The following is a 23768-nucleotide window of genomic DNA, read 5'->3' on the forward strand; positions in this document are numbered from 1 at the left end:
CAGCTTGAAATAACTATTACAGTTTAATGAGTTAATGAAAGTTTCTTTGTTCTAGTAACTTTTTAAAAACACTGGCTAGTTTTTAGGTTATACCTAGAATAGTGTGATATACCCAAAAGCCTCGTTAACTCTGCAATACTCTGTATATCCTATTTGAATGTTTTGAAAGTGCGTTTATAGCAAATTCTTCTTTCATATCCAAAAACTAAGCCATATCTGTTCATATGAAATATTACTGCTTTAGCACAATGAATCTTAAATAAGAAGCCACTTATTGCTCCCATAAAGCAAGTTTTTGCATTCCTTCTAGACTTTGTTCTGTGCATCTGTTTTTGGAGGTTTGTGTGCAGTTGCTGTGATCAGAGTTCATGCAAATAGAGCAAAAGCAATAGTGAAGTGGTACCAGTTTAGGTTGTCATTCTGAATATAAGTTTTTTTGCGGTACGCCTTTTTGTCAGAAATCAAGATGTATTTATATAAACAGAAGTGGACATGCCCTTTGGCATTGTATTTTAAATATGATGTCTTAATGTTCCCATTCTATTGGGGAAAAAAGGTCTTTTGTCTGTAGGACGTACTAAGTAACTGCAGTGTTGCTCTTAAAATAAATTGCAGTTCCATGGTTTACGGGGGTGCAGATATCTACAGGGATTGCCATTCCTTGTCTGCCAGGGTGTGTTAAAAACCTGTGTTAATGGTCCTTGCTGTCTTCCAAATGAAAGGTTCATCTGTTCCTCTATGATCTGATTAAATGCTCCAAGGATAGCAGAGTAGTAGTTCTTTTTAGATCCTTATAGAATTAATTAATGAAACTTCTTTGGATCTTTTTGCTTCTTTAGATTTTAGATCTAAAATAGATCTTCCTTGTAATGGATTAGGGATTATTTTTGTTTTGTTAATTTTTTAAAAATTTCTTATAAATTTGGCTGAAATTTGCTGTCTCTTCTGAGTTTTGCTGAGCTGGAACTCTTGGGAAGTATTGCTGTGCTACTTACTCTAAAACTTGTTCAGTCTAGAAGCCTGTCAGCTCTGCTTTTTGCATCTTATTCTGTTTTACCAATTTTTCAAGAGCTTAGTTAGATTTGGTTCTATGGTTGTTTCTCCTGTCCTTGTTGTTTGAAATCAGTTTTATTTTCAAGATTCAGATGTCTCTCTGGTAATGTTTCTTCAGTTTTGTTAATAACTTAAAGGATGGCTTTATTATAACTTAATAATGTTTTTATATTTCCTGATCTTGTTTTATTATTTAGAAATATATGAGCAAATTAATTTGTGTTTATATTTAAAACACTGAAGGTTAAAGACCCGTGACTTTTTTGCATATATGTATAAGTACATTACACTCCAAACTTAGGTTGATAAGTGTATATGGTCAAAAGCTGAGATTGATGTGTTTATATGTATATATATGTTAAAAATTCTTTCATTTCTTCATCTTAGACTTCTGTACATATGTATGTAATGGCAGAGCAAATAATCTATAAGTAGTTTCATCATCCATTGTAACTAGGTGCAAATGATATCAAACTGGTATTGAACTAGTTTTGTAGTAGGTTTTTAAAAAATACTGCTATCTCTAAGCTTGTGTTTCTTCATCCTCCAAATATATTTTTCTAGCACACTTTTGAGCTTCAGAGAATACCCTCTTTTGAAGTGTTTAAATTTATTGACCTAAGAAGAATAAGACTTACTCTGTATTTCCCCCTTTATTCATACAGACAGCCTCCCATTTTATGAATGTATTTTAAGAATTATTTTTAAAAAGTTTATAGGAAGCAGTGATAGAAGGTTCATAAAGGATAGCTGCCAATAATTTTTAGGCTTTCTGTTACATAAAACCAGTATGGCTTTTTATTTCCTGTCTAGGATGTAATATACCTACTGCTGAAAGTCAAGCTGGTGTTTCTATAGACAGCAAGAACACAGAAAATAGCTTCCGGTTAACTTTTATGAGTTACACAGTCTACCCTAATTAAAAAAAGAAAGTGCTTTCATGAAGTTTAATTAACTGAATTCTGTAGTACAGTGAGTTCTGGCAAATGAACTCCAGCCAGAACAAAAAATTATTTATGAAAAATGGTGATTCTGAAATTAATCTGTGGTTTTATTTTTGGTAATCAGGTGAATGTGAAGTTGGTAAACAGTGCTGTGGCTGAGCCTTAGAAAGTCTTGTGTTGGTTAGGGCTTTGGTATACACAGGATCAGTGATGCTCTTCTCAGAATAACATGTCCAGTTCACAGTGGGCTGGAAAACTGCAATGCAGTCAGTAAGGAGCTTCTCAGGAACAGTTCAAGGTTTGGGAAGCCTGTATGCAGGAGGATGACTGAAGTTCAGGCTAGGTTTTGTTTTTTTAAGAGAAGGTTGGAAGTGACTCAATGTGTATATAGGAAAGCCCTTTCTGATAGTTTAGTGCTTTCTAACCAGTTATGCCAAAATATGACAAGATGTACTTGCTGAGTGGTCAAGATAAGCAAATTTCATCTGATAATCTTCTGTACTGTTTTAAAGGGTAGACAGCTTAAATATTGGAACAGCTTATTTAAGGTGGGTTTTATGCCACCTAGCAGGTTTTGGGGTTTTTTTTGTGTCAGTATTTGCTGAATTTAAAGAAGCCTGAGCTTGAATGCTTTAGGAGACTCATGAACTTTATTGTGGACATGTTGAATATCCTAGGTAATGTAACTTGGAATGTGGGTGTTTGTGTGGGACTTAAATAAATGTAAAGTTGGTGTTCTTTTGTTTTACAGGTTTAACTGGTTTACTTTAACATTTATGAGCATCTCTGAACTGACGTGACCTTAAATGTATGCTGTGGGTCAGCCAGAAGTGAATGGATTTGGTACATTCTGTCATCATTTGATATAGCAGGCAGCCTTTGGCAGGTTTCATCATGCTTATTGGGATGGGACACGGAGCAGAGATTTTTCCTGCTTAACTGTTAGGCTGTGGAATCCCCTGTGACAGGGGTGCTACCTCAGCACAGGGAGAAGTGGAACGTGTGAGTAGTTTCTTGATGATCCATTGTTGTGCCTTGTGCCCAGCCCCACAGCAGCAGCTCGTGCCCTTGCAGAGCTGACTTCTGCAACTACAGTCCCTGAACTTTGGGTGTTAGGACCATAGAGTCATAACATTGTTGAAGGTGGAGAAGACTTTTCAAGATGAGGCCCAGCCATCAACTTAGCACCATGACCACTTTGTTCACCATTAAAGCATGTGTTCACATTTTCTGAATGCTTTCAGGGATAGTGGCTGCTGTTTTCCTGGGTACTCTGCTTTACAGATACTTTACAATCCCTTCTAGAAAGGGAAAGAAATTTTTCTGTGAAGAAATTTCTCCACCTGGTACAACTCGAGGCTGTTTCCTCTCATCCTGTCACTTGTTACATGGGAGAAGAGGCTGACCCCCAGCTCACTGCAGTCTCCCTTCGGGTGGTTGAAGAGAGAAATAAGGTCTCCCTTGAGCTTCCTTTTCTCCCCCACCTCCCCTAGGCAATCCTCATGAGACTTGTGCTCTACACCCTTCCCTAGCCCCATTGTCCTCTGCACTCATTTAGGCAGGATTAAATGAAAAAAGCTGTAACTGTCTTTCATTTTTCCTGCTACAATTGCAGCCTTGTTGTGATCATTGCATTTTGTGAGGGGTTGAGGTGCTAAAATGCCTTTTTCATTCTCTTGACCAAAGCTAGAAGGAATTATCTTCACATTTGGGAATTCCTGCAGCTGGAATGAGAAGAAGGCTGGGGTTGCAAATTCTGTTCTTGTGGCAATGTTAAGAACAAAATGAGGCCCACTTTCCTGTGAGCCAGTCCATGTTCTTGTATGCTTACTATTCTTCTGAAGCACTGGTAACCCTCTGTTCTCATTAGGCAGCCCTGGCCTGCAGAGAAGTTGAATGAGTGTTGCCTTCATTTGTCTGTAGTAAATGTGGAGATGTCATCTGGCTGGACTGCTCAGAAGGAGGTAGCAAGAAGGTTTCTGTAGTGGTTCTGATAGGCTCTCAGATCTTGTCAGTCTACTGATTGTGAAAACAAGTAGGAAACTTCCATTGATAGAGCCTCTAGTAGCCATAAATAAGACAAAGGCAAAAGGATGCCAAAGAACCCATAAACTCTGTTTCTAGAGTCCTGTTGTTTTGCTGTGAAGTCTGTTTTCACATTTAAAATAGTTTGGTCTCTTATTTCAGAGATACTACCTTGAACTCTGAACCTTTGTTGTGCATAGTCTTTACTACTGTGTTTCCCTGTAGCCATTTGCTGTGCTCTCAATGATAAAAAAGTCCCTAGTTTGCATTGTACTGTTTCAAATTTTAGTTTTAGAAACTTGTTATCCCAGTATTTTCCTTTAGCAATTGGAGGGATTTTTAGCACTTTCTGGAATCTGCATCATATTGCCCTATTTTTTCAATCTGTTGAAAAATCTGCCTAGTAAACAATCGTGACTTCAAGAATTTTGCTGTTCATCAGTGTAATCAGTTCTGCACTTTTAGCCTTTTATGGCTAAGTAATTCTTGCTCCTCAAGCATATCAAGGTTGGGAAGCATCACCTAGTATATCTCAAAATTGAGAGTCTGTGGTATCTATATTTTGTATTTTGTGTAAGTACTTAACTGTATCGTGTTATTCTGATCTTGTTTTAAATATAAATTTAGAAAGCTTTATCTAAAATATCATTTATTGGAAGTAATATGTTTGTGATGGCCTTAACAGCTGCCTCTGTACTGCTGTGATTGCTGACCTCTGTATGGTATGTGTGTAATTTCACATCTCAGTACCTGCTTTTAGGCAGATCTAACAGATATGAAAAAAAGGCAGCAGCAGTATCTTGTTCCCCATCCTGCTTACCTGTTCCTGCCATGTAACTTGTGTTGGATCTGTTGGCTGCATCACGAGTTGGTTCATCTGGGAGACAAGTTTCCTCAATGTCTTCTCCTGTCCCTACCAAAAACAACCTTGAAAAGAGCAAACCCCAAACACTAACAGATCAACTAGTTCTGAGTTCTGTCTATGAAATGCTAGGTCAGCTAAAAAACAAACGAACAAACAAACAAACAAAAACAACAAAAAAAACCCCAACAAAAACTGGGAGGTGGGGGGAGAGAAAAGTACCACAGGTTTTGGTAATGGCTTACTTCTAGATTAGCTGTAACATGAAGCCCTTTATTTAGTTTGACTATACAGATGAGGATGACACAGCATTGCTTTCTAGCCATATGTGATCTTGTGTCAAATGTCCTTCTGTAACTTGTGCATTAACTGCTACACTTCTTGCTGCAGGCCTCTGAAATAATTAAAAACAGAGTATTAATGTGGCATTGAGGTGTAAACCTTTTGCTGCTGTTGCTGCAAAGGGGAGGTCCAACTGTGCCTTAAAAGTGGCCACAGAGGCTGTTGGAACTTTCAGTGAAGTGGTTCAGCTCACTGAGTGGGTAGGGGACTAACCACCTATTTTTTATTTATATTTTTAAATCTTTTGTCTTAAGGATTAGAGCATTGTACACTGATGGTTCAGACTAGTCTAAAGTTTTATGCAAGCCCACTGCCAATACATTGTTTATGGAGGTTCCTCCATCAGCCATCTAGCAGTAGAGCTGAAAAAAGAGAGTGTGTGTATGTGTTATGTATGTGTATATATTTAGGCTTATGTGCATTAGTTTTGTGGGCTGTTTCCCCATTTTTTTGCTCAGATACACTTCCTGGTACAAAGCTTTTCATCTAGAATGTGATTAGTCCTGGGCTGCCAGCCTATTGATCTGATATTCTCATGAACCTCTAAAACATTTTGGTTGAAAACTTTTTTACCTACATCCATAGCACCATAATCTGGTGCTCTTACATAGTACTGTGTTTTTGTAGCAACTTGAATATGAATGTTAGGTAGTCTGCATTGCTTAGTTAACTTTCTTTTACTTAAGTATACTTTGGCTTTTTTGCAGCAGTTTGGGTCAAATTACTTATTCTAAGTGCCTGTGTGCTCTGTATGCACATAGTAGTATAAAAGCAGAGGAGTCTTTACAGTTAAGGGACATTATGGCATGTGGCAAAATGTGTAGTAAGCATTTTTAGTTGTTGAATGTTGAACTTTCAGAAATTGTTATTTGGAAAAAGTTGGTTAGACTCAGAAATACTGAACTTCAAAAGGGAAGTTGCCCAATTAATAGGTTTAAGGACTGTAGTAGTTCTAAAACATTGCAGTTCTTGTATTCAGTAGCCAGTGTTTTCAAACAAATTCCTAAGGTTCTTTCTTTATACTATTAAATTCTTTGCTCTTGCATAACAGTTGGGATAAAAGATGATCATTTGGAGGTACTAAGCTTTTTCTCCCTTTTTGCTTCCTTCAGTAGTTCCTTGAAACAATAACCTCTAAGAGCAAAACAAAAACATTAAAGAAGAAGGGAGAATGGAAATTATTTATGTGACTATAAGGTGTTTTTGCCAGTAATTAGGTCAGGGTAAAATTTGTAAAGACAAAAACTAGAAAATAATAAGGTGTTTCCAGAAAAATTATGTGTTGTTGGGACTGGAATGATAAGCTTTACAGAAATCTGACTTGGAGATCCTGAGCTATTGTAGGGTTGATACATGTGTACAATGCCATCAGTAGTAAGAATTTTGAAGAAGGATTGGCCTATGTGTGTTCTGTGAAGGGAGTAGTGGAATTTAATAGCATGTGAATGCAAAAGGGGTAGGAAAAGAGGGTTATAGCTTGATAGGCTGCGAAACAGGGGTGCAGATGTTGGAAGTTGTGGTAAGTGGTAAAAAAAGGGATTAAACTGATAAATGGATTGATATCTGAGCTAAGAAGTAAATCTGATTTGTAACTTTTATTTTTAATTTAATTTGATGTAATGGGTGAACAGGAATAGATGTAAGCATTAGAGCAGTTTTATTTTTGGGCATTGGAGAAGAAGGGGGATTTGTGCCTCATGTTCTTGTTGGAATTTTGTTTCTGGTATAGAGAACGGAATAATTATAAACCCCCTGAGTCCTATTGATGTGAACTACTCCAGTGAGGAAGGTTTAAGATACACAGGTATAGAGTGACATTTTTGTGGGGGGGAAGTTGCTAATCTCAGTATTTGTTGGCTGCAAGGTTCTTTTATTAGATGTAATGCAATTTATCTGAGGTAAAGAATTCTGTGAACTAATTTACTTTTGGTTCCCATTTCCTGATTTGCTTTTGCTTCCAATTTTCTGGTTTGGGACCTTGTACAGTTCATCAATAACCAGTATGAGTAAAATTCAGTTCCATTTGGAGCTTTGATTATGGGTTACATTTTTGTCTTGGTAACTGTTTATAGGAGATGAGTAGATGGTCTGTTGGGATTATCATAGAACCACGTAAGTAATTTAGCACTTAGAGAGATACACATATTAATCTTTGTGTGTCTCTGTCGGTGGACTTCTGGGAAAAGATTTACCCCAGTTAGCAGTATAGGGTTTTCCCCCCCATAAGGCAATGTCTTGGTAGATATGGTTATGAAGTACTTATCTACCTGGTAGACAGGGAAGGAAAGGATGAATCTTGTCAGTCTTATTAAGAATAAAAAATGTAACAGTTAAAAGGATAGTGGTGGTAAAGGGCAGGATTTTTCATTCTTCCACCACTGTGTTATGGAGCAAGGAAAGGGGAAGTGGCTGTAGGCAGGTGGGAGGAGGAAGAGTATGAGTTTGTGTACACTTAGTGTTCCAAAGTAGTGGTTACCCATTCCTTTATGAAGTGAAATATGTGCTATTCTTCTGTTGTTGTGCAAGTTCCTTGAATTTACTAGCTAGGAGCTGGTTTTGCAGCCAATTCAAGAAATATATGTCTATGTGCTTCCACTGTAATGTACTTTGGTAGAAAGTTACAGATCCAGATTGCCCACTAATTTGCAGCTCTGGGAAATCATGTGCTTAATATGACATGCCTAGGCTAGTGACAGCTGGGCTATAAAGAATCATTTCTATGGTGGAAGGGCATGTGCCCAGGAAATGTGCCAAGGAGGCTGTGAATATGGACACTGTTAGAGATGACTCACTTTAGGAAAAACATGTAGCTCGTGGCTTTAGCATGTTGGCATGCAAACACAAAAGTCTGCTAAATGCTCTGCAGAAGGAATCTTTTTTCAGCACTGTGACAGAACATTCATTGTTGTGGGTTTTTTTGCAAGCAAGTGGCTCTGCAAGCTCTCCTACTACTAGCTTATGGCAAAAAGGATGCATTTAAAGGTTAATTGTATACTGCTGTGGTGATTGCAAGAGGTAATTGTTGAAGAGTGTCTGCTGCCTTAGATAGTAGAGTTGACTAGTATATGTGTCTAGGAGTTGAAATGTGACATTTTTTCTTGAGACTTGAAGAAGGCAGGAGTTTCAGAGGATTGGAGAATGATTCCAAAGGCAAACAGCTTTTTTTATACATGTATACATGCATAAAATACTGTCTACTGAGATGATTCTGCTCAGTCTGAAGTGTCATGTTACCTGTGTTTTTCATGGACTTCAGAGAGTCCTAACTGGAACGAGTAGTTCTTCTCTTTACTTCGTTTCTGTTCTGCATTGGCTACCCAGCAGATGCCTTTATTTTTTCCTTTGTGGTTGAACATTTTAGATGGCTGACAAACCTTGATGAAAGGACATAAATGCGCCACATGCAAAACCACAATGATTTCTTTGATTGCAGGGACCTTTTGGCCAGCTTGCAGTAAGGACTTGTGTTTAGAAGAGAACCTTTGGGCTCATCTGTATCTCCCTCCCCTCAAAGGGATGGCAGCCCCAGGACAGCTAGCATTCATCCTGACGCCAAGAGACTTCAAAGGAGGTAAGCGCCTCAGAAACGCTCCCCAGACAAAACACTTGTCAGTCCTGCACCCCAGCCTGGCAATATTCTTTACTGCAGCACTACCATCATTCATGGCTCCTTTGGGACAAGTTTTTGAGAACTCTATGCGTCCTCATCAGCTGCTTGCAGCCCCCTTAAGATTAACAAAGTTGTCCATTGCTGTCAGTTTGCTTAACAACGTGCCCCCAGTGGAAGGGAAAAGGACATGCTACACTTCTGGAGTATAACTCAGACATATGCTCCCCTCTTTCCCTTAGTTTTTTATTTTCATATTTTGGATGAGGTCCAAACTTGCAGTTTTTTCAATTCTTCTTCCTTAAGGTTAAAGTTTGAGGAAGAAAAAAAAGAAGCCAAAACCAAATGCTGCTTACTTCCCACAGTTTTAAACCCATTTTTAAAATAGATTTCTGAATTACCTCTTTATATCCAGATGATTTCCACCTAATTCTTTGTGTGCTTAAATTTCTAGTGAGCATTAGTCCAGAAAGGTTCTGTGGGAGTAAATTACTGCATTTTACTCTCCTTGAGGGAAATGTGTCCTTCGGAATTATTTTTCCATGTTAGAGATGCTACCTACATGAAGCACAGCCTTCCAAGTACTTGTGGAAAAGTAATTTAGTAAAGAAAGCAATTTAAAATAAACAGAAGTTTACTTTGATATCATAAATTTAAACACAAAATGCCCATTGTAGCTTTTTAAAATCTATTGTTTTGTAAAAGCAGACTTTTCAGGGGTGACATCGACCCCTTCTCCAGCTAATTCAGGTGAATTGTGTGAATACTCAGCTCTAGATCTTTCTTTTCACATTCTTATTCCAGTAGATAATATATATTATGCATATTTTATACATAAAGATATATATATATATATAAAAATTATATGTTCCAGTATATTCTTATTATATGAAAACTAAGAATATTACTGGAATCATAAGGAAGAACCTTCTAGGGGTTTTTTGCTGTGTTGGTTTTTTTTTTTCTATTTTTTTTTTTCTTGAGTAGGAACATTTGGGCATGTAGACCTTTAGTTAAGATGATCATATGTTTGCTAAACAGCTGCTATTTTTTTTTTCTAAGGGTGTGGATTTGGAGAGTATAGTTGGCACTCAGACTATGGAAGTTTTAGTATATTCAAGTATGTTGAGGTAGTGAACAAGTGGATTGTCTTGGAAAATAATGTCCTGCCTAATTATGCACTTACATATGTGGAAATGAAGACAGCTTTTCTTCCCTCATTTGATCTGCCTTTTACTGTCAGTGAAAGTGGAGGTGGTTGTATTTGTTTTTTGGGGGGGTTTTGGTTTTTTTGGGTTTTTTTTTGTGTGTGTGTATTCTGGTTTCTTTTTGGGTGGGGGACGAAATTTTAAATAAATTTGGTCTTATGCCTGCTTCTCTAGAAATTCAGCAAGGAAGAGTAGAAACAGGACTGAGAATTGCTAGACTGCTTTCTAGTCTAAAAGTGTCTGTTGATGGACATCTCCTCTGGTAAAATGAGTGACTTAGCTATAGATGGGAAATGTTACATTATTTGGAGGCTCTGGAATTAAGAAGTACTTTAAAAAATCATTTTAAAGGTACATCTAGTTACTCCTATTGTCAGTTTTTCCTGGAAGAAGCTGATATTCAAAGCAACATTCTTCTCTTTCAAATTGAGAGTAGAACTCAATCGTTCATTTAGGAAGCAAAATCAGTTTTAACTGTTTTCTTTAGTAACAGTTTTAACTGTTAATAGTGTTAAACTGTTTTCTTTAGTAGTGTGCCAGATGATCTACCTCAGAATGGCAAGATTTTTATTCATGCTTTCGTGATTAATAGTTTATCTTAATCTGTATTTCATACCATCTGCTTTTGCTCCTCTTACACCTCGAAATCCCAAGGTAGTATATTAATTTGCAAGGTTAAAGATAACTAATTCATGGCATCTGTTGGTGTTTCAATACTTTTTCACCTTTCTAAGAAAATGGGACAGTACTTGAAGACTCTGCTCTAAAGCATGGATTGTTAGTTGTGTCAGGATGGGGCGGGAGAGGACAGTTTATCCAGCGGATGTCTTTGGTAGCATACCTGTGTATGTGTAGTGCTGTTACCTCATAAATAATAGTTGTTCTTTGAAATCAGTGGTTGTCTTTCCATGCCATCTGACTTTCAAGTGCTTTGAAACAAGTTATTTATTTATTATTTAGAAAATAATAGGGTTTGGTTTTACTTAATGTAATCTCTAGTAACATAAGCAAATAGCTTTCAAATAATACACCAACCTATACCATTTCATGTTGTTGTAGTAGGAAGAATTAGATAGAAAATCATTAGCAGATGATTAGGTTGTCAAAGAAAAGCTCAAGTGAAGGATTAGGTACATTGAAGCACTCTGTGCTTCATGTTGGAGTCATGGTGGTATTCTTATTCCTTATTAATGAGGCTAAAAATTTTCTGTTCTTTCAGCTATGGAGAAAAAATTGCAGTGCTCATTGTGATTGCCTTCAAGAACAAACTATACTGTCTTAGAAAGATGATGTGAATTAGCATAGAAAGGTTTTTTTCTTTCTTTGTTTTCTGCGAAGACATTTCTAAAAAGTTTTGAAAACATTGTAGCCTTTCCTGAAACTGTTTAACAGCTGTAGGACTGGAGTTTTGGAGTAATAGCATAGATTTGCCCATTTGCAGTGGAAAGGACTTTATTTACTAACACTAACAGAATTAAGTACCTGTAATGTTCAAATTTTGGAGAAACTTAATGTGAATATCTGACTTTTGGTATCAGTGAGTCTATCCCTTGTCAAATCCTTGCTGTCTGTTGAAAGGATTATTCTATGGCATTGAGCAATCAGACTGGCATCTGGATAGGCTGCTTGAAGTTCAGGGGTGCATTGCTTACCTTCTGTCCCTTTGCAGTGATTGTGTACTGAAAAGAATGGAGTGAAAGAGCAGATAGTGATATGCTACTCATTCTGTGCTGTTAACATATGGCAGCACTGGGTGTCGTTCTGATTTAATTGAGTCAAAAATATATAATGTGTGTGTATATATATATATATATATATATATATATGTAACATTTAAAACTAGTCAAAAAATGACAAGAATTGAGGCCATGAGGTAGATCTGAATTGTATTCATTAGCAAAATTGTTCATTTGCTGAATAACAGCAATAGCTGTCTTGTACTTACTCCTGAAGAACTCAATTTTGGCAGCTGGTATCTGTTCTAATAATAATCTGTGGGTCTATAAATTGAACAGTCAGCTAGTGGAAAGTTTGCAAATCCTGATGAATTTTACAGATGTAATGGCAATACATCAACTCACAGGTGTCTTCTCTCTAAAGCCCTAAATAATTATTTTCTTGTATGTGTATTATTTGTTATGATAGGATGAGCTCCAGGGCAAGGAGATTTACAGTGTTTGGGAGGTCTTGATGCTTCTTGATACATGTTTTCAGACCTTTATTGTTGATGAAAGTTTTGGAAGCAGGAACCACAAATACATAAATGCCATTTCCTGTCATTTCCCAAATGCATAATTTATGGCATCATACAGAACGTAACTTTTTGTGCCTGATCTATATCTTTTTTGAAATTTCCCAATGTCCATGTGTGTTAATAAATAACAAGAGCTCAAATACCAGCATTGTTCATAATGTATAATGATCTAGTGGCTACAGTTGTGGCTTGGTATTGAAAGGAGAGTAAGATAAGTAAGATGGTGCCTGAAGCTGGGCTTGATGACTGTAAGGAAGGCCCTTTGAAAAATTTAGATAAATGAACTATTATATCCCTTAAGGTATAGTTCCCTGGTTAATCATTCTTCCTCTTGTTATGAAGGGTGTCAGGGCCATAAATGTTTTCAGATTCATTTTAGGCAGGTAGTTTGTGTTTCTGTCTCTGGTGGGTTACACAGCTTGTTTTGGGGCAGACCTTTCTTTTATTGTGCTTGTGGGGTGGGTGAAAGCATCTTTGGCATTACATGATTCTGCCACCTGGTGGCTTCGACAAACAGCAGGGCCTTCAGATGCTGCTTAAAAGTGCATCCCCTCACATGGAGGGAAAAGTGGCTTAAAGTAGACGTGGAAGATGAGATACATGATGTCTGCATCTTGTTTTTCAAGTTGAGCATTTAAGAATCAGTATGCAAGTATTTTAAAAAACTTCTGATTACTACACCTGTCAGGCTTCTCTGGGTTTTGAAATATGAGATGAACAGAAGACAAATCTCCATGTAATGGTAACTGCTTCCAGCCAAAATGCAATTTAGACAAGTTATCATGTTGTGTGCATTGTGTATTTCAAGGTTCTTTTAATCTGGTTTCTTATGCTTGGAGAATTACAAATATCAATACTAAATTGATATCAGTACTTAAATATAAGAGTCTTTTCCTGGCCCTTATTACTTTGGCATAACTGAAAAATTTATTAAACAAATTATCACATCTCAAGTTGTGCAGTGAATATCAGTTTTGGTACTAGTCTGTTCTTTTCAGTTGAAGTTGTGTCTTTTGTGTTTTTCTGTATTCGAGGTTTTTCTTCTAATGCAGTGATGGTAAAATTTCTGTATATAGGTCAATTTAGCAAACCTGTCATGTTATTTCAATCAAATATAGTATTTCTAGCTTCTGATCGTTCATAGGTGTTTTAATGCTTGCAAATAGAGATTCTAAGTGGAGTTTGGACGTGGCTTGTGTCCATAACTAAACAAGCTTTTTACACGTTTATAAATGTACTTTGTTCTGCTGCTAATTGTGTACCATAAATGTAAGGTGGGAAATGCCTTTTCTCACAATGAATTCAAGTTGGGAAATTCTCTTTATTACAATAGGTGTGGGGAGATTTTACTTCACTTAAAAGCAAACGTATGCTTACTGTTGTTACTACAGTTTTCAAATTGCACAGGTCATTCAGTGCACTTACTTCAGGGTCCTTCCAGTCCTTCTTTGTGTGACTGTGTTTGGTTTTCCTCTGCAGTCTCTCCTTCCCACAAGAAAGGAGATTTAGAAACAATTTCATCAGTACATACTTGGGTTGATTGCTTTAGCTTGGTCTCTCCTGTATAATATCATTGTGTAAGAAATGTGTATGTTCTTCACATAAAAGAAATACAAAGCATCTCTGAAGGTAGGCCTCTCCCATGTTTATTCAAATGTTTTTTAACTTTGTAGGGACTTAAAACAAGCAAAACTTATTATCCAGCATAAACAGAACAGATGACTGGGGATACAAGCATTATATAGCCAACCCAGGACACATAGTAATCTTGATTACTTGTTTCTGTAGGTCTTCTGTCCTCCTCAGATTTCAGTTAAAATGTACCTTTGAGATTCTATACGAATTTTTTGGTGGATGGCCTTCTTTTTTCTCCAGTATACAGTCTTCAATTTTTATGTACTAGAAATTCTTTACCTACGGTACCTGCACTTATTTTGCAAGTACTTTCATGGTGTAGAAGTAACTTGATGAAGGAGACTTCATCAGAGGTGAAGTTGCTATTGTAAGGTTTTCTGTGGTTTCAGAGTTAAAATCAGAAGTCAGACCTCAAGAAGAGCAACCATAGTTTGGAAAGGATCTACAGAAACTGTTTTAAAAGTTTCTTCTAGCTGTTCCTTTCTCCAGTTTCATAATATCAGAGGAAAACCCCTTGTTCTTGCTGCAAAAAAAAGGAAATATTCCATGTGCCCTCATTAATCTGCTTCTAATTTTATAGAGAAATAATAATCCTAAATTTGGATGGATGACTCACCATGGCTTCACTTTATTTTGAAGAAAATTCAACGCTGTGTTGTGGCTGATGCTTAGAAGAAGAAAACTGTTCTTGTTTCAGATCTTAAAGTGGAGCACTGAATGTTGCTAGTGTCAGTATATAAATGTAGTACCTTCTTGAAAGTATGAGTGATTATGTGTAATATATAATTACTAATCTAGGCTATGGAAGAAAATATAGTGCTTTCAGAGTTCTGTTTGAGAGCAAAAGGAGAATATATACTGAAGAGGGTGAGAAGTTCAAGCAAAAAAAGAATTTGGGCAGCTTTAAAAAGGAAAGTGACAGTAGGTGTTAGGGAATGTAAGGCATGCCAGAGATACTCAGAAAAGAAGGAAAGGAGGCCTGTTGCTATGGTGATGCCAAAGTCAATTGATAGTAGCTCTGTGCTGGCCTTGTGCTGTTGTTACAAGGCATTATCTCTGGTTTGCATGGCCAGGTTTTGGTACTGGGGGGCCGCAGGGGCAGCTTCTGTGAGAAGCTGCTGGAAGCTTTCCCCACGTCCTATAGAGCCACTGCCAGCTGGCTCCAGGGTGGGTGTGCTGCTGGCCCAGGCTGAGCCCCTGACTGTGGCAGTGCCTTTGGGATAACAGATTTAAGAAGGGAGGGGAAAAACCTGCACAGCTGCAGCTGGAGAGAGGAGTGAGAATAAGTGAGAGGAACAGCAAACACCAAGGTCGGTGGAGAAGGGGTGTGGGGAAGATGCTCCAAATGCTGGAGCTGACATTCCCCTGCAGCCCCTGGTGTAGGCCATGGTGAGGCAGCTGTGCCCCTGCAGCCCAGGGAGGTTCAAGTGGGACCACAGAGATCCACCTGCACCCACACAGATGGATGTGCCTGAATAAGACTGGGACCATGTAGGAAGCTCACTCTGGAGCAGGTTTGACAGGACTTAGGACACTGTGGGACATGCACAGCTGTTCCCTAAGGACTGCATCCCATGGAAAAGACCCACACTGGAGCAGTTAATGAAATAGTGCAGCCTGTGGGAAGGATTCACATTGGAGAAGTCCATGGAGGACTGTCTCCTGTGGGAGCAAGGAGGAGTGTGAGGAGCCCTCCCTCTGAGGAGAAAGGAGTGGCAGAGACATGTGATGAACTGACCATGATCCCCATTCCCCATCCCCAGTTCCGCTGGGGGGAGGAAATGGAGAAATTTGGAAGTGAAGTTCAAGCCCAGGGAGAAGGGGCCAGGACAAATGGGTTTTAAGATTTGGTTTTATTTTTCATTATACTACTCTGCTTTGATTAGTAATAAATGAAACTGATATCCCCATTTTTATCTGCTTTGCCCATGAGGGCAACTGGAGATTGTTCTCTCCCTGTCCTTACCTCAGTCCATGAGCCTTTTGCTTTATTCTCTGTCCCATAACCAGTGAGGAAGGGAGTGACAGAGTGCTACCTAGCATCCAAGCCCCCACAGACATAAAGTCAGTATATGTAGTTGTTGGCTCTAAAATGAAATACATATTGAGAAATTCATTACAGCTGTCTTAGCAAAAGGATTTATTTGCATCTTCTTGTCAGGCAATATATGTAGGTTTTATATAAGAAAGCTTAAAAAAATTCCAAAAAGAAATAAGGAAAGGTGATAGTAAGATTTGCTACCATAGCAATTAAATTTGTTTGAGTACAACATATGAATCTGTTCAAGTACTTCATATGAATGATGGAAACTTTGAAAATAAAAACCTAAAACCATCAATGAAGTTGAGTAATATTTCTGAGGCAAGGGGGAACCATAGAGAATTAAAAATAACTTTGAATATAGGGATCCAGATAAAAAGATGGCATAATTGTAATAGATTGCTATTACTTAGCTTTACACTGGGATACAGATACAGTTATGTGTTTGTGTGTGTTTCTTAACTGTATTTCCATACTTCATTTGTTTTAAAATGTAGAATTACTGAGTTTAGCGGATCAATGGCTTTTGTATTGTAAATTCAGACATGTAGCCTCAGGCACCTGATGATGAAAGTTTCGAGAGCAAAGACTAGTTGAACTAGAAAAACAATTAAAATGATAAATGATGATTTTAAAAGACTATGTATAATAAAGCTCGATCTTGGCTTTATTATCGAGTGGTGCGGGACAGTCCGGGAGCCCAATCCCTCAGAGAGACAGAGTGCCTGAAAGCCCAGTTAGCTCGTGGCCATCGCTGCGGGTTACCCTTTAGCAAGCTTAGTGATTGTCAGCTCTTTAGAGATTGCAAGCTCTCTTAGGATCTCAGCTCTTTGCTTGCTAGGTAGCAACAGACTTGAGAGAGGAGAAGGAGGTCCTGGTGGTTCTACAGCGATGGTTTATTGGGAAGTCTGTGAAGGGTCTCGGTGACAACTCTTCTTCTGTCAAATGAGCTAAAACAACCCTTTTATAGTAAGGGGGACCTAAACTTGTCCAATAGTGGGGGCTAGGGAAAAGTGAGCTATGGGTTTACAGAGATAAGCTTTGGGACGGGGGGTCAGAGACAGGAACTTATTTTGCTGTCTCATCATGACTCAGCAGTTCCTACTGTTAAGCCTCAATCCTCCATGGAGCTTTCCCAAGCTCCATAAGGTTTGCTACAACTATAAGTAGTATAACATGTAGTAGTGTAATTGTGTAATACAGTTGTGCAACTGTGTAATTAAAATTATATTCTTAAATATTTATGTGAGTTATTTCCTACTTCTAATTTCTAGTTTTCAGCTGGAGAATTTGGTACCTAGCATTCTAGAGAGTTTCTCTTTTGGGAAATTATATCTTATTTTGAGTTGCTAACTCTTTCAATCCTTGAGATAATAGAAAAGGGAAGACACAACTCATGTTGACATCTCTGTGAGGTGTTGTGGATGTTTGGGGGTTTTTCCCATTTTTTTTTCTTTTTCTCTTCTTTTCTTCACTGTTTTTGAAAAGGGTCAAGGGGTTTGCTTGCTTCCTTTACCTTGTTCTTTCCCAACCAGGCACTTCCAGTGGACTAGGAAGTAGTGATACAGTCGACTTCATGTGTTTAAGTTACTATTAAAATGAAGTGTGAGTTTTGAATATTCAGGAAATTTCATGTAGCTTTGAAACACATTTTATCCACAAAATATAAATATAAAATTTTGATCAAGTTTAGGATGACTCACTATAAGACACATCTCAGTAATGTTCTTATTCTGGAGCTGCTAAGACCTGGAGCCTTGAAGGGACAGGAAAAACATGTAAAAGTTTTGGCAGAAAAACAAGTATTTCAGTACTGTAAGAGACTCTATCAAGATGAGTTACAGTTCTTGGAATATTTGTGGTGTCTGCAAGAAAGTAAGCACTATCGGGATGTTGTCTCTCAGTACTGAGATAGATTATATTTTTAAATTACACTTTCTTTCTAAAATACGTGTTCTGGCTCTCTTGAAATATTTTTAACAAGACTTTGTTGATGAGTTGATGAGTTGATTCCTGAAGAAAGGTACCTAAATTTAGCTGAAGCTCTGTGTTAAAAATAGTGGATGAAGAAGGAACCCTAATCCAGGGTCTTATCTAAAAATAGTATGGTATGTGTAACTGGGGGTAGGAAAAATGCACATTTACCTACAGCAGGAGTCCAGAGAGGGGGTGGATGCAGTGAACTATAGATATAATAATCACTAAAAGACTTAAGTGAGTCCTAAGGACTAAAATTTTAATCCTTCAGAGGATTTAGATGAAGTTATGTCCTGCAATACATTTACCACTTCTCTAAAAATTTGAATCCATCCTTACAGATGAGAATTCAGAGTCAGGTGTCCTGGCTATGTGCCATTATTTTTACATGAAGTTTTATTCTGTCGGATAAAGTAAATGAATATCGTTGCTATTTATGTGCTCCTTGCTCTGAGAGATATCTATATTATTATGCTAGAGGTCTTGTGAAAGTTTGGTACATACCATAGAGGTGAAACTAACTAACAGAGTGTAAAATAACTTGATAATCATAAAAACTAAACCACCAGTGTGTTTTGTGCAGCAATTTCATTTGAATAACTACGAAGTAGATTTGTGGCTTTGCTTTGTTGTGTGTTTTAAGGCTGGTACTGTAAGGAAAAGCTGAACTAACTGCTTCTCTTTAGTGTATTTGGGAAAAAGATGCTGCAAACAGTGGAAAGAAATGATTGCCTCCAGTCTCTTTCTTAGCACACTGCATCGTATATCTTGTGTTAAACAGTCTTGTAACATGTACCAAGGTTTTCTTTATGAATATAGTAGCTTGATGTTGTTGTTAGCTTTTCTTTTAGTATCTGAATCTAGTAAGTTGTTATAGTCATTTTAAACAGTCTTCATTACTGCTTTGCTTCTTCTTTGTTGAACAAAACTGTGCAAAAATTCTATACCATATATCAGATGCATAAGCATTAGTGGAGAAAACCTACTTGACTGTTCAAGAAAATGAAACAGTGCAAAAAAATGAAGAATAAATTCTATTTCAATTGAAACTAGACAGGAGTCAAGCTTACTAAAGAAAATATTTAGAGGTATCTGCACAAATAAAGATGATCAACAAAATCGAGATAATATTTTCTAAGGAAAGGAAATATGTTATATGTAATACTATTTGATATTTGGAATCATTGAAATTTGGAATTATGGATTTTTTAAAATTCCATAATTGGAATTTTAAAATTAAAATGCATTCTCCTCCATGCACACACTCTTGAGTAAATAATCCAGAGATATTTTTGAAGAACAACTAAATGTTAGTGGTATTTCAAAACTACAGATAATTTCTTCATCAAAAAGAATGGGACAAGTCCCATTAATTTAAGTTACTTCTTTTTTTCTTTTTTTTTTTTAACCTTAATACATTTTTTTGTTTTTTATTTTACAGGATACAAAATTATGGATAATAATGGAATATCTGGGTGGAGGCTCTGCCCTTGATCTAGTAAGTAAATTATGCATGGTTTTTTGTTACTTTATTCCACATAATTATATTCCTATCTTATAATTCTGGAAACTATAATAGATCACTTGGCTGTGGCAATGTTCACTTTCAGAAAAGGATAAAAGTATTTGTCAATGCCTGAAAAATGTTATTTTCCATGAGGCATGACTGATTATTTGTGTAAATAGAAGGGAACTAAGCAACATAATATTGGAAGCAGGATATAAACATCTTAGAATGGTAATCTTCAGTCAGCCAGAGAGCACTAGTGCCTGAAAATAGGTTTTTGTATCTCTTAATTCTGCCACTACAACTTTTATACAAGTTTATACATTTTAATGTATCTTCTTCACCACCCCCTCCCCCAAACAAATAAAAGGTTCCTTGTTTGAGGTCTTTCTGAAGGCTAACCAGACAGAAGTACAATTTAGGCTGGTATTAAAAATAATATTTCAAAGAAATAGAAGAAGCTCTGGACTATAGCTCTGGACTATACCCTCCATGGAGGGTATAGAGGCCTTGCAGGGAGTCCTGGATGGACCAAAGTGCTGTGCAGTCATCAAGGGTATGAAATTTAACAGGAGCAAGGGCCTCATTCTGCACCTGGGATGGAGTTGCCAGGTTTGAATTGGAATTCAAAGGGGTCAGTGCAGATCATGTTTTCTGTAACTGGATGCTGACATTCACTTCAGCTATTAAAAAGCACCCAAGCCCCCTCCCAAATGACACACCTCCTTATGTTCACTGTGGATTTAAAAAACACTGTTAGAGAAATAATAATGCATGTTTTAAGTATGTGAAAATTGTTATCCAAACTGAGGCAGAATGTCTTTGTAGCAGAGTTTGCAGTTGTCAGATAGGATAACTGATAAATGCTTGAGGAAATAGCAAAAGGAACAAGGTCACAGTAAAGGGATTCTGCTGGTGACATCCAGAGCACAGGAGTGGGTATTAAATGTGGGCTTCTTGCAGTTGTGTATTTTTGAACCCATTTATATCTTTAGCTTCCACATCTGTTAGGAGTTCTGTGGTTGTGTAAAAATTTATGAAGTTCTCCAAAAAGATGTGATAAAAAAAGTGTATTTATTGTTGTGATCACTTTTTTCTTCTAGACAGAAGAGCAACTAGAAATTAGGTTTGCTTTTATAAATTAGCTATTACTTTCTTTGTATAGGTATAAAAGAGCAGAATGAAAACACGTTACCATATTTTCTTCTTCTTTTAAAATCTCACAAATTTCACTTGTGTGATGATTATGTGTTTATTCTCTAAGTTTGATGCATAGAAATAGTAGAAAGTACTTGTTCACATCTTAAAATGCTATTGAAGAAATTTCACCCCAGAAATGAAATCATCCTCTAAGTGTCTATTAAGCACCTTTTGTGTGCTTCATTAATTTTCAGTTTATGTTCTGGTGTATGTTCTCCTAGTTCTAACGTGCACATTATGGTTCTCAACTAGAACCTGGCATGTTTTGCCACATTTTCATAGTTGAGGCAAGGATTACTGAGATCCTTGAATTTTATGTTCCGAGTGCAGACATGTCATTCTAGCTTGGTGTTTTCTGTACTTGAATATGCACTGGATGATTTCAAAATCCTGCCTCACAAGAAAAAGTACATATTATGCAACTGCATGTACATTTTTGGTCAAACTTTGAGTATAGTTCAAGTTTGTGACCAAGGTACAAGTGCCAGTCTTCTCAGATTTACTCTGTTTTCAGTAATTCCTCCTCACTAAGGTGAGCTGAAGCTGACATAGGAGGTTTTCCCCCATTAGATGTGCTGTGTCATGTTACCAAGTCTCAAACTGGTGCTTACAGCTTGGCTGGAGCAAAGCTTTGAGAATGTCTTAGTGGGTTTCAGTGGTAATATTGTGTGTATTATCAGAACTAAGGAAAAGCAAATAAGATTATAACTAAAGCTGCAAAGATAAAGCAAATGCATTGTTACATGAAATATTACCTCTGTTGCTATGCATGAGGATTTCTGAGGGCTGTACTATTTTTAATTTTTATCTGAAAATCCTTATCTGAAATGCTTTCCTTCTCAGAGAATGAAGCTTTAGAGGTACAACGTTTTGATTGTGATTCAGTGAGTGCTGTTGTGGAGTAAACTAGAATAGTGGAATATTTCCAATATTAACTGTTGGACACAAAGTTTCAGTGTCTCCCTGGAGATGCCTCTATTGTTTAAGGACAGGGTTTAAGATGCCCTTATTGTCTCTCTGGGTAGTGACCTTTCCTCTGTTATTCTCAATTTTAGAATTCATATCACATGTAAAGAACTTTGGGATCATATAACGTTACCGATTCTTCTCATAAGAAAAATTACTTGGAATCTTTTAACAATTAGCAGATTTATATTTCCAGTATTACTTGAAAAAAGTTAATGCTTTAAAGGTAATGTTCTTTCAGCCTGTCAGTTTGAATTGAGTTTTAGAGAATTTCTCAAAGTCCAGTGCAGTACGTAGTCACAGACTGATGGATGTAGTACCTTGAATGTCTTAGCTTCTTGCTCAGGCTTTGAGATCTGGGTCCACATAGGGTCTGTGGAGTTGCACATCTAAGTTCAGAGTAATGTTAACAATCAGATGCTTTTCAAAGGTTAGTATATCTGACCACCATACCTGACCACAAAGCAGAAACTCAAGGCTCTGTCTTTATGGCACCTCTAACAAATTTTACGTAATATTTAAAATAAATTATTTCTTTGCCTGTTGTTCATTAAGCCATTTTAGAACTATGTGTTTTAAAAAAGAGTATTTTGTTTTGTCTCACATTATGAAGTTAGAAAATTGGAAGTTTTGAGGGCTGACAGAAGGAGTAATTTCTTTTTGTAGTCACAGTGTTATTTCTGTTTGTCCTTTTTTTATACATATTTAAACATTTCTTGCATCTCCTAGTTAGAGCCTGGCTCACTTGATGAAACTCAGATTGCTACAATATTGAGGGAGATACTCAAAGGACTCGACTACTTGCATTCGGAGAAGAAAATCCACAGAGATATTAAAGGTAAATTGTTTTATTGTGATGAATATCAGAAGAACTCATGCAAACCTGTATGAGTACCCTTACATTGTCAAATGGTGTCAGATATCTTAATTTCTGGTATTTCTTCTTCTTTATTGCAGCTGCTAATGTATTGCTGTCAGAACAAGGGGAAGTAAAACTGGCAGATTTTGGAGTAGCTGGGCAGCTAACAGATACACAGATAAAGAGAAATACCTTTGTGGGAACACCATTTTGGATGGCACCTGAAGTAATAAAGCAATCAGCATATGATTCAAAGGTGAGGTACTTCAAGGCATTACTAAAGTCCCTTCCTTTTTCTAAATCGAATTATATAGGTTGGTCTTGAGAATGCAGCTTATAACTTTGGCTGTGTCTACATGAGGATGTGTTCAGGTGACACCTAGCAGCTAAAAGCTGTTGGTGAGGAAAGATTTCCTAATTTGTATCTAAGGTTTAAGTTTTCTAGTTTATTAAGACAATCCAGATGGCAAGAAATGATACAGTATTCACGAGTGCATCTCATCACCTTTTTTTCCCACTCTATTGATAAGTATTTTTGGCTGTTTTAAAAGTAGAAGAGTGCAGATATTTAGAAAAAGTGTCCCTGCTTGCCAGAAAGGAATATGCCCATTAGAGCCAGTTCAAGCCTATTGCTTTTTTCAAAGTTCTTTGTGTTGTTTACTTGTTTTTTATGCTTCTGTTTGTTTGAGGTACATCTACAGCTCTTGGCTGCCCCTGCCTTCTCCCTGCCCCACATGGCCGGGCTAGCTCAGCAGGACACCCATGTATCAGGAAAGGCTCTTTGCCCAGCCCACTGCTGCAGCTGTAGGTCTGAAACAAAGGTCACCCTCAAGCCCAATTTGTGTTAAGATCAGCTTTCTTTATTATAATAACCAGTATTTCCTTATGTTCTTCCCTGAGCTCATCTTCCTTGCTCATGTCCTCTGATTTCCCTGTAGGGATTTGTTGATTGGCTGTATCTCCATGCAATGGGACAGGTTGGGATGTTTCTTTCCATTTGCCAAGGCTGATTCTGGTCTAGGCTGTACTATTGCTTAATTCCCTGTTTGATATCTTTCTGTAAAGAGGCTATAACAAGCAAAACACTGTAGAGCCTGTAGAAGCTTAAATAACCCCCAAATCCCAATTTAAAGTTGAGTAAACATTTTTTGAATGGTGGTTGTTGTTTTTTCCCTTTGTGTGTTTTTGTGGGAGATTTTTAGTTAGTTTATTCGTTTTGGTTTTGGTTGGTTGGGGTTGGGTTTTTTGTTTTTTTGAGGTTTGGGAGTGACCATCACTTGGACAAAGT

General features: G+C 37.2%; 1 protein-coding gene across 1 annotated transcript in view; it reads left to right on the plus strand.

Annotated features, from left to right (window-relative positions):
• The window catches only part of STK24 (serine/threonine kinase 24), a 52243-nt gene that overhangs the window by 16654 nt on the left and 11821 nt on the right, over window positions 1-23768 (plus strand). The window contains exons 3-5 of the mRNA XM_071430940.1: window positions 19390-19446; window positions 22351-22459; window positions 22579-22736. Coding sequence (XP_071287041.1) covers window positions 19390-19446; window positions 22351-22459; window positions 22579-22736 — 324 coding nt within the window. The remainder of the gene's footprint in view (window positions 1-19389; window positions 19447-22350; window positions 22460-22578; window positions 22737-23768) is intronic.

This window comes from Agelaius tricolor, unplaced genomic scaffold (genome assembly GCF_023055355.1).
Source record: "Agelaius tricolor isolate 1412-34295 unplaced genomic scaffold, bAgeTri1.0.p SCAF_7, whole genome shotgun sequence".
Classification (NCBI taxonomy): domain Eukaryota; kingdom Metazoa; phylum Chordata; class Aves; order Passeriformes; family Icteridae; genus Agelaius; species Agelaius tricolor.